Raw genomic sequence first — 11,843 nt, 5'->3', positions numbered from 1 at the left:
TGGCCCCCCCAACCCTGCCTCTCTGCCCATGATCCCACTGGGCCTCTCTTCTCTCTCTCTCCCTCCCTCTCTCTCTCTACACAGGGGTGAACCGCAGGCAGAATCAGTCCTCATAAATATCAGCATGGTCGGCCGAGCGTAAGGAATAGAGAGACAAACATCACACACCTGTGCTGTAATTACATGGGGATGGACGCGCTGTAGAGTAGTGGAGTTACAATTGGGTGTGCAGGACCTACTGGAGAGAGAGGGATTGCACCGGTTATTTCCCTCAAAAACCTTGTTACAAATGATCTATGTTATTTCTCTGGACAACTCACTAGAACAGTTTGAGAAATACGGTTATTTTACGCACAGAGGATTGATCACCAAACTTTTGTTGGGTTTAGAGGTTTGTTTGTAGATGTTTTGATGTTTAATGAGGGGACAGACTACCTGCAATGCTATCAAATGAAGGTGAATAGGCATGTTGAGTGTTGACGGGATACATGATACCTGCAGATGCTGTTCAATTGAACCGTAATCCTAAAAGAAAAAAGCTAAACCCGTGAGTGTGGAAAATCAGGGCCCAGACCCCACAGATTTTGGATCGTGTGTATCATAACAAGGTCATCACGGGGCCAAGCTGGGTGATCATTTGATCAAACAGACAGAAATCAATGGGGGAAGTGTGTGTGTTTGCGCGTGCGCGTGTGCCTCCTCAGCGCCACTCCCTTGACTCTGTTAAAACTGATAACCTGTCCCTCGGAGTCCATCCAGATAGCATCTAGATCGATTCAGATCTCTCCACGTTTGGAAAGTCGAAGAGAGAGAAGGACCATGGGAAACATATACACCAACATAAAAAGCTTAGGGGAAGTGCATAGAATGAAAAAAATGTTGTTTCTTCACTCATTTCTTCACACACTTTCTTTCCCCAGTTATACATACAGGATCTCCAATGCAAATTGTGTGAGTTAATTTCTTTGACTTTGTGCTTGTAATGATTAGGATGTACTAACTGTTCTGTTTGTCCTCTACAGCACCCCCTACGGTCCGCATCGTGCACTCGGGCCACGCGTGTAACGTGGAGGAAGAACGTCACACAGAGAGAGTGTACACCATCCGGGAGGGAGAGACCCTGGAACTCACCTGTCTGGTCACAGGACACCCACGGCCACAGGTCAGTCCACCGGCCAATCACTCTGTACAGCCAATCAGGACACTAACTTATCACTGCACCCACCACTCTCTTTCTGAACTATGAAAACTTTGGAACCAGTTCAGAAGATATCCAGTCCAATTTAGATGCTCTTAGACTCGGTCGGTGCCATTTAAGATTAGGGAGGATCATTTGTTTTATTTATATGAGCATATCATTATTTCTATTACAGCATATTGGATGACTGTCATTCATATTCCATTCACCCAGCTCAATCTAACATTGATAGGTTTAGGCTACTACATGATACTCAAATTTGCCTTAAACGCATCATGAGGTTGCTACAACCTAGCCTACAAATCAAAGTGTATAATGTAGGTGCACAGGTCGGGAGACAAATTAGAGTAATCAAGGTGACAGAAAATGTCACATTCAATACCGCCTTGCACACTCTTGCCTGCATCTAGTTGATCTGAAGTGTAATCATTCGTCCAAACACCCACCACTCTCTACAACGAGAGTTTCTATTGGACAAATTGAGGTAGGTCCAATAGAAACCTTTTGCAACAGAATCGGCAGAATGAATATACCCCTGATCACCCGCACACACAGTGCACTTTCATAGCAGCCACACACAGCGTCATCACTTTGCTCGTTGTATGACGCCTTCTTGCATCTACGCTCTCTCTTCTTCTCACCTTGTCCCTTCACTTGTGGACTTCAGTGCACAACACAACAGCTGTCTGTGACCAGGTGCAAAAACCTCTTCAAGCCAAACCTTCATACCGTAACCGCTAACATTAAACAGCCTACGTCATTGTCACCATATTAACATTATAGAAAATAAACTAGAGCTAACGCATTAGTAAACCCACAATTCAATTAATGTGTACAATCATGCAGTGTACAATGCAAGCAGTTTAGCAGTTACACCGGCGGGCCCTGGTGGCAATATATTAATTAAACAGAAAGCTTACCTTGACTTGGAAGAGTTGCAGTGTTGGGTAGCCTTAGCCAGCTAGCTAACATAAATAGTATTCCTCTCTATTTGAGTCAAGTTGTTGAGTAGGCTAAATTAGCCACATTAGCGAAGTAAATGAAAGGTATAACTAAGAAGAAGAAAAAGCTACTTCTCTCTATCTATCTTTCTTTCTCTTTCTCTCTCTCTCTCTCTCTCCCTCTACTGCTTCTTCCTACTTTTTGAAGAAATTAATTTGTTCAAAACTGTTCAACTATTGTCTTTCTCTCTCTTTGAGTCAACTACTCACCACACTTCATGCACAGCAGTGCTAGCTAGCTGTAGCGTACGCTTTCAGTATTAGATTAATTCTCTGATCCTTTGATTGGATGGACCACATATCCGTTCATACGGCAAGAGCTCTGATAGGTTGGAGGACGTCCTCCGGAAGTCCTCATAATTACTCTGTAAGTCTACAGAAGGGGGTGAGAACCATGAGTTTTATTTAAAAAGGATAACTTTTTCACAATAGCAATTTTTGGAAATTCACTGCATAGCATGGTCCTCCCCTTCCTCCTCTAAAGAGCCTCCGCTGGTATCAGCACCACAGAGCTCTCACTCCACATGTCTCCCCACTAAACCGGCTTATAAAATTAATCCGTCAATTATTGTTGCTCCGTATTGTACTGTGCACCTGCAAATTCCTAATTAAAAGCTTGCAGATCTAATGAGAAGTGTGAAGACAGAACAGCAACCGCGTCTGCCAACTCAACATTGCAACGCAAGTAAGTAAGTAAATAACTAAAAACAGGAAACAACACTGCTGTGTGATATGAATGCGGAGGAAAGCGGGTTGAGCGAGCAGAATGGGTCCTCAGCATCCTAACAAGGAGCTTTTTATCTATGCTCTCCGTGATTCCAACCAATTAAAGTCTTGACGTCTTCAATCGCATGCTTATTCTCACCTGTGATGAGACATCAAGGGCTCGTTCAGATGAGTGCCATGTTACAGAGCGTTCAAGTAGTAAGATATAGGTATGTAGAACAGACACGATTCTCTGTCATGTAAAACATGACTCATGCCAGCTCTGCAACGATGAAGCGATGGATACAGACACTAATAAATAAATGAATACTACATATCCATCAATTAAGAAGTACTTGGTGTCCAGCACTGTATTCATTTGCTTGATTAGACAAATTCAATGTGTATCTGGGAATGGGATCGACTCCCATTTACATTCATTCATATTTTGTTCCCTTTTGATCGATATATATGTACGATCCTTTTGTACACGTCCTGTCCTGTTGTTGCGGATGCAGAGAAGGCTATTGATTTTTATATTCCCTTTGAAAAGGTGAAGGACACTTAAATTAGTGAGACACTCGACACGCGATTCATCTTCGGCTCTCATCCGTGGCGACAACTTGTTCTTTCCCCCGTCTTGACTTCCATACTCTTGATTCATGTTGGGGGAAAAAAAGTGAGAGAGAGAGAGAGAGAGGGAGAGAGAGAGAGGGAGGGAGAGAGAGATTACAACAGAGGAGAGAGAAAGATAAAGAGAGAGAGAGAGAGATCAAAGGGCTACATGGCAGTAGCAGGAGAGGCGGGATTTCCTTTGAAAGTGAGTCATTATGAGCCTCAGTCAGATCCCATGGCATAGGAGGAACAGGGCTGTCATTCTGGGCTTAGGGAGGGAACAGCCTGGGTCTCTGGTGGTTCTGGTGTGAGTGAAGGGGGTTGTCGGGACTCATGCTACAAAGTAGATGGGAAGAGTAGGGGGTTATTTGAGGGTAGTCTGTACTAGTGTACTAGTCCCGAGGCTGTTGGTAAAACATAAGGGATGTCAGTCCTCATCAAGGATAGTTGTATGTGAACAATAACAATTCATCTTTCCATTAGAATGAAACATTTATCTTCTGAGCGTGTTCATAATCTTAGCTCCGGGTTGGCTTTGTTTATCCCCTCCTTCTTCTTCTCCTTAAAGTTCTGTCATTTCTTCTTCTGCATGCTAATTTGACTGAACTTGTTCCTCCTCCAAGAGAGGAGCAGATCCGTAGCCCTGAGTACGCCACTATTCTAACCAAAGGTTATATGTCGTTTTTAGACAAGAAAGAAAAGAAAGATATCGTTTTGATTAGGAGGAACCTTCCTCCCGTATTTTTTAATTGCATGGGTTGGGTTGAAAGCAAAACGAAGATCTGAACGGAAAGTGGACAATAAAGTAGTCTTCTATTCTTCTTGAAGTTAGCAGTGTTATGAAAAGCAACGTATAGTTAACTCACATACTACCTATAAGGTAACACTTTACTTGACATCTAGCGTCGACACGTTATGACACGGTCATAACCATGTCATAATATGTCATAACAGTTGACATACCTTGTCATAACCTGTCACAAATGTGGTCACAACACTGTCATGACACATATATGTAGACCCGTTGTGACATACTGTATATTGCGTTATTTTATGACTGGTTATGAGACCTACATTAATAGTGTCAAATCCCACAAAACCTACCACACAAGGCAAAAAATTCCGTTATTATACCATAGCCTAGTTGTCAACAGTATGTTTACGTTATATAACATTTTCTGAAATTGACCATATTCAATTGTCATTGTAATTGCACACACATTGATGTCAGACATGCCCCTGCCCCAATGCTCTGTTGCTGATGACTGGGATGAATGCAGGAGCAGATTTCAGGAGCAGGACAAGACACCTTTTTTGACTGATGACTGACATATGGACATGTACGTGGTAGGCCTATCTGACATATATGATTCTGATGGTTATAATGCTTCTTGACAGTGTCATAAAGTGTATTTTCTACACGTTCTTGAAAATATGCTGAAAAAAACATGGCTGTAAAGAATTCATTACAACAACAACAAAGGATTTAAGAAACAAACTTTCAAACAAAAGGAAACGTCTTGGCAGGAAAAAAATACAATTGAATAAATGTGGGTTTTGACAATCCTATGGAGGTGTCATAACCTGCCATACAATAACACAATGCACTGTATGTCACAACAGGTGTAAATATATGGGTCAAGAAAGTGTTATGACTATATTATTACAGGTTATGACAAGTTATGTCAGCTGTTATGACATATTATGACACGGTGACACACCGTGTCAGAACGTGTTATGGCGCTAGGTGTCAAGTAAAGTGTTACCAAATAAAAGTCTATGTGGAATTGAACCCATGACTACCACTATCCACCAAGCCACTGATCCCTATGGACCTCACTTGACATTGAAGTCTAATCGTCATTGCGACATTGTGCCATTGAAGGTCATCTCTATAAAGTCATGTCACAATTCCTGCACTACTTTATTATAAGCAAACACACAAAGATGACATGTCCTCATTACCAGACAGACCTTGTGTTTCTCCGTCAGTAAGAACTACCAGTTCCCTGAGTAATACCTTTACTCAGACTGAGACTTGTGCGGGCCAGTATCACACAAAGCGAATGGCCAACTGCGTACTAAACTGGGCCGTCGTTGACAATTTTCACGAGCGATGAATTATTTTTATGTCTGTCAAGAAGCAACTCTCTCTAAATTACCCGCAAACCCCTCAGGCCCTCCCACTGATGGAGGCTTTGGCTCTAGTCCAACCAGGCGGAAGCTTTCTCTCAGCATGGCGCTCTCTGTCCCATGCCACACAGACACACCCACACACTGCTAACCTCACGACATTGACACACCTCAGCCTCCTATTATGGGATGCCTGTCAAGTTTGGACCTGTTGGCAGGCAGGAGCATCGCTAGGGCAGGTTCCCAGGGAGGGGTCAAAAGGTCATGGGAAGGACTTGTGAGTCAGGGCTCTAGGAGGAAAGAGATAGCGATATGCGGTGTGAAGCTGGCGGTCTCACTCTTTCTCTCTCACCCTTTTCCTCTCTCACTCTTTCTCTCTCACCCTCTTCCTCTCTCCCTCTCTCTCTTTCTCTCTCACCCTCTTCCTCTCTCCCTCTCTCTCTGTGTCTTTTGCCCTTTTCCTCTCTCTCTCTCTGTGTCTTTTGCCCTTTTCATCCCTCTCTCTCTCTCTCTCTCTCTCTCTCTCTCTCTCTCTCTCTCCCTCTCTCTCTGTGTCTTTCGCCCTTTTCATCTCTCTCTCTCTGTTTCTTTCGCCCTTTTCATCTCTCTCTCTCTCTCTCTCTCTCTCTCTCTCTCTCTCTCTCTCTCTCTCTCTCTCTCTCTCTCTCTCTCTCTCTCTCTCTCTCTCTCTCTACCTGTCTAGGGTTTTGATGTACTTTGTAGACAAACTATGATGCATCATTCCAATAGTCTTCCTTCCCCACTGTTGAAGGCTACTGTACATACTGTTTGGATATAGGACTATTACTTTAACTCTATTGTACATTAGCTCTTCAACAGGAATGGCCTTCTGAGGTATGAATGACATGGGTACAGACTGCCAGCTAAAAGGGATGTTAGATTAATGTGCCAGACAGCATGTTGGCTTTTATTGTAAACAGGGCTCTGGTCAAAATTACTGCGCTATGTAGGGAATAGCGTGCCATTTGGGACATAATCATGCACTTTACTGGCTATCACACATAGAGAATTCTTACAGCCACTGTGAGATTTAATTCCCATTATAGAACCATCTTTCTCTCTCCCCTGTCATATCCCCTGAAAAGGGCTCTGGCCTGCCTCCACTCTGTACACACACACGGTGTTAGAGGATACAGCCAGACTATATGCCAGCTAAACTGCTGAGCAAACACGCAAGCATGCAGGCACACACACATACGCACCCACACACACACACACACACACACACACACACACACACACAGACACACACACACACACACACACACACACACACACACACACACACACACACACACACACACACACACACACACACACACACACACACACACACCACCCAACGCCCCCCCCCCCCCCATTTCTGCTTCAATTGTCAGCTGGGTCAAGTTCAGACAGGTGGGTGAGAGGGTCAGGGGGTATAAAGTAGCCGGATAGAGTCATGAGTGTCTAGCAGGCTAGAGCATCAGTGCTCGGGAGCCAAAGGCGATGGAAGAATATAGCTACTGTAGAGATACTGTAGTTTTGGCCCTGGAGTGGGGAGTGTGGCTATAGCTGCCCCATATGATTCTGGGATACTGTAGAGTAGTGTATACTCATGGAAGGATATAGCTACTGTAGAGAGAGTGTAGTTTATCCAGGGGTTAGTTGTGGCCTGGAGTGCAGTGTGTTCCTAGCCACCCCCATTCTCCCTGGGCTACGGTACAGATAGGTTTATTTGAGTCCTATGAATCCCAGTGTGAGTCATCAATAACCACAGGCTTTACAGAGAATTCTTCATTTAGGGAGACCTAAAATTGCAACATTTTACTATGCAACTGTATTGCGTAATGTTAGGACTACTGCAGTACTCTGGAACTTTCTGTATAGTCTTTGGTATTTGTGATTCAGACATTTCACCCTTCATGAAATGTCATCATTTGGATGGTTGGATATTTGGATCTTTGGCTCTCATTGTTTATGATACCTGTTGATTTGGACATTTTGTGATTCAGACCTTTTGAGTTTATTTTTTAATAATGCAGATAGATTGTAGTTTCCATCAATGCAATTGTCTGCATCATTTCCAATCCCCCATATATATTTTAAAAATAGATTTAGATAAAATAGATTTCCCCGAGACCTTTGAGTCTTAGTTGAAATGAACAGTATTCCCCACAGATGTAGGATCTTCATTTGAGCCAGTTTGCAACTCCAGAAAAATAATCCTGCAGCAACAGAAAATGTGAATTATTTAAGTGGAAATTACAAACTTCAGAGGCCTTTTTAAACCTCAAATACACTACAAGTTTAACATTTCCTGCGACACCGGAAAGTTATCCTGCAAAAGGGTGATCAAATTAAGATCTGTATGTGCAAAAGAATATCGGGTGCCATGGAGTCACAGTATTTATCCCGTCAGTCTGCGATATGTACTCGTAGCTGATTTTCTCTGGTCATTCTATTTTCATACTTGGCCACACTTGGCTGCACAGAGACCTTATCTGACCTCCTCCCTCGTACCCCCTACAGAACTCAAAGATGGTAAGCAATTAGAAAACAGTCAGAAGTTGTGTGTTGTGTGTTGACCATCGCTGCTGGGAGTTACTGTTGGATTGAGATCCAAGCAGAATAGCAACTTTACATAAAAGCAAATGTTGATCTTTGTATCAGAATGCCAAAGACAAGACTGACTGACTTACAGGGAGAATAGCATTATCATTGTAATGACTTTCTCTCAATTCTTCTTCCCTGCTGTAAACAAAAAAATGTAATGTTTTCTAATGCTCTTTATGGTGGATATGTAAAGATTGAACTCCTGACCTCCCCGTCTAAGTCCCTGTCTAATTATACATTGTTAATTGTATATACATTGTTAATTGTATAATTGTACATTATTTGAGAGAACTACAAGGGTATAAGCAAAAATGTAAACTCATCTTATTATAATAGCGAGTATGGCCCAACCCATCCACTCCTCTCAAATCTCCAATGTCTGTCTTAGGGCAAGAAAGAGTGTCAAACCATACTTTCAGGCATACTCTAATTCTTACAGAATCCCCCAGTGGATATACACAGCTTTCAGAAAGTATTCAGACCCCTTGATCTTTTCCCAATTTTGTTACGTAACAACCTTCTTCTATAATTGATTATATCGTTTTTTTCATCAATCTACACACAATTCGCCGTAATGACAAAGCAAAAACAGGTTTTTAGAAATGGTTGCTAATTTACTAAATCTAAAAAAACATCACATTTACGTAAGTATTCAGACCCTATACTCATTACTTTGTTGAAGCACCTTTGACAGCGATAACTGTATTGAGTCTTCTTGGGTATGACGCTACAAGCTTGGCACACCGGTATTTGGAGAGTTTCTTCCATTCTTCTCTGCAGATCCTTTCAAGGTCTGTCAGGTTGGATGGGGTGCGTTGCGGCACAGTTATTTTCAGGTCTCTCCAGAGATGTTCATTATGGTTCAAGTCCAGGCTCTGGCTGGGCCCATCGAGGACATTCAGAGTTTTGGCAAACTCCAAGGGGGCTGTCATGTCCCTTTTACTGAGGAGTGGCTTCCATCTGGCCATTCTACCATAAAGGCACGATTGGTGAAGTACTGCAGAGATTGTTGTCCTTCTGGAAGGTTCTCCCATCTCCACAGAGGAACTCTAGAGCTCTGTCAGAGTGACTTTCGGGGTCTTGTTCACCTCCCTGACCAAGGCCCTTCTCCCCCGATTGCTCAGTTTGGCCGGTCTAGGAAGAGTCTTGGTGTTTCCAAACTTCTTCCATTTAAGAATGATGGAGGCCATTGCGTTCTTGGGGACCTTCAATGCTGCAAATATGTTCCTCGACACAATCCTGTCTGGGTACTCTACGGACAATTTCTTCAACCTCATGGCTTGGTTCTTGCTCTGACATGCACTGTAAGCTCTGGGACCTTATATAAACAGTTGTGTGCCTTTCCAAACCATGTCCAATCAATTGAATTTTGCACAGGGGGACTCCAATCAAGTTGTACAAACACCTCAAGGATAATCAATGGAAACAGGATGCACCTGAGTTCAATGTTGAGTCTCATAGCAAAGGGTCTGAATACATATGTAAATAAGGTATTTCTTTTTTAGGCTTTTTATAAATTAGCACAATCTTCCAAAAATATTTTTCGCTTTGTCATTATTGTCACGTTCTGACCTTAGTTCCTTTGTTATGTCTTTATTTTAGTTTGGTCAGGGCGTGAGTTGGGGTGGGCATTCTATGTTGGTTTTTCTCCTTTGTTATTTTGTTTAGTGTTCTCTGTTTATTAAATATAATGATGAACACTTACCACGCTGCGCTTTGGTCCTCCTCTTCTTCCACCCACGACGAGCGATACAGAATCACCCACCAACCAAGGACCAAGCAGCGTGGTATCGGGCAGCGAGTTCTGGACTCCTGGACATGGGAGGAGATTTTGGACGGTAAAGGACCCTGGGCACAGGCTGGAGAATATCGCCGCCCCAAGGCAGAGCTGGAGGCAGCGAAAGCTGAGCGGCGGCGATATGAGGAGGCAGCACGGCAGCGCGACTAGTACGAGAGGCAGCCCCCCAAAATAATTGGGGGCGCTATAGGACAGCCCCCCGAAAGTGTCATGCGAGTGTGGGCATCCAGCCAGGGCGTATTGTGCCTGCTCAGCGTGTCTGGTCTCCGGTACGCCGTTTCAGTCCAGGGTATCCTGCGCCGGCTCTGCGTGCTGTGTCTCCGGGGCGCTGGGAGGGTGCAGTGCATCCTATGCCTGCGCTCCGCTCGTGCTGGGCGAATGTGGGAATTGAGCCTAAGGGGGAGGTGCGCGTAGTATGCACCAGATCTCCAGTGCTCACCCACAGCCTGGTTCAACCTGTGCCTGCACTCTGGAGGGTCCGGGCTAGAGTAGTCATCCAGCCTGGGGGAGTGGTGCCAAGGCTGCGCACCAGAGCTCCAGTGCTCCCCCACAGCCCGGTCCTTCCGGTGCCTCCTCCAAGCACCAGGCCTCCTGTAGGTCTCCCCAGCCTGGTGGGTCCTGTGGCGGCCCCACGCACCAGGCTGTCTCTCCGTCTCCTCCCTCCAGGTTCTCTCTCCAGGCCAGAGCCACATGAGCCGCCCGTCTGTCCTGAGCCGCCTGAGCCGCCCGTCTGTCCTGAGCCGCCTGAGCCGCTCGTCTGTCCTGAGCCGCCCGTCTGTCCTGAGCCGCCCGTCTGTCCTGAGCCGCCTGAGCCGCCCGTCTGTCCTGAGCCGCCTGAGCCGCCCGTCTGTCCTGAGCCGCCTGAGCCGCCCTTCAGTCCGGAGGCGCCTGAGCCGCCCTTCAGTCCGGAGGCGCCTGAGCCGCCCTTCAGTCCGGAGGCGCCTGAGCCGCCCTTCAGTCCGGAGGCCCCTGAGCCGCCCTTCAGTCAGGAGCCGCCCATCAGTCCAGAGACGTACGTCAGTCCAGAGGCGTCCGTCAGTCCAGTGGTGCCCTTTACTAGGGTGTCCAATCCAGGATCGGTGACGAGGGTCGCTGCTCCTAAGGTGCCACAGAAGTGGGCCGAGACTATGGTGGAGTGGGGTCCTCGTCCCGCTACCGTGGTAAATGTCCACCCAGACCCTCCCCTATAGGTTCAGGTTTTTGCGGCCGGAGTCCGCACCTTTGGGGGTGGGGGGGGGTAATGTCATGTTCTGACCTTAGTTCCTTTGTTATGTCTTTATTTTTGTTTGGTCAGGGCGTGAGTTGGGGTGGGCATTCTATGTTGTTTTTTCTATGTTTTGTTCTATTGTTCATTTTCTATGTGTTTGGCCTAGTATGGTTCTCAATCAGAGGCAGGTGTTAGTCGTTGTCTCTGATTGGGAGCCATATTTAGGTAGCCTGTTTTTCATTGTGTTTTGTGGGTGATTATATTTTCTGTTCTGTGTTTATGTCACCTGACAGAACTGTTGCATTTCGTTCTCCTTTGTTATTTTGTTTAGTGTTCTCTGTTTATTAAATATAATGATGAACACTTACCACGCTGCGCTTTGGTCCTCCTCTTCTTCCACCCACGACGAGCGTTACAATTATGGGGTATTGTGTGTTGATTGCTCATGATAAAAAAAAAAATCAATCTTAGAATAAGGCTGTAAACTAACAAAATGTGGAAAAAGTCAATGGGTCTGAATACTTTCCGAAGGCTCTGTGCATAGCACCCACCCAGACACACAATCTCTAG

At 45.0% G+C, this 11,843-nt stretch overlaps 1 protein-coding gene across 1 annotated transcript in view; it reads left to right on the top strand.

Annotated features, from left to right (window-relative positions):
- Positions 1 to 440: 440 nt before the first annotated feature.
- Positions 441 to 11,843, top strand: part of LOC120023938 (MAM domain-containing glycosylphosphatidylinositol anchor protein 2-like) — a 207,350-nt gene continuing 195,947 nt past the window's right edge. Inside the window, exons 1-2 of the mRNA XM_038968041.1 lie at positions 441 to 456; positions 1,023 to 1,162. Of these exons, the coding sequence (XP_038823969.1) occupies positions 441 to 456; positions 1,023 to 1,162 (156 nt within the window). The remainder of the gene's footprint in view (positions 457 to 1,022; positions 1,163 to 11,843) is intronic.

Source organism: Salvelinus namaycush, chromosome 29 (assembly GCF_016432855.1).
Source record: "Salvelinus namaycush isolate Seneca chromosome 29, SaNama_1.0, whole genome shotgun sequence".
In the NCBI taxonomy this organism is placed as follows: Eukaryota; Metazoa; Chordata; class Actinopteri; order Salmoniformes; family Salmonidae; genus Salvelinus; species Salvelinus namaycush.
Note: the sequence above shows the minus strand (reverse complement) of the source record. Positions and strands in the feature narration are given on the sequence as shown.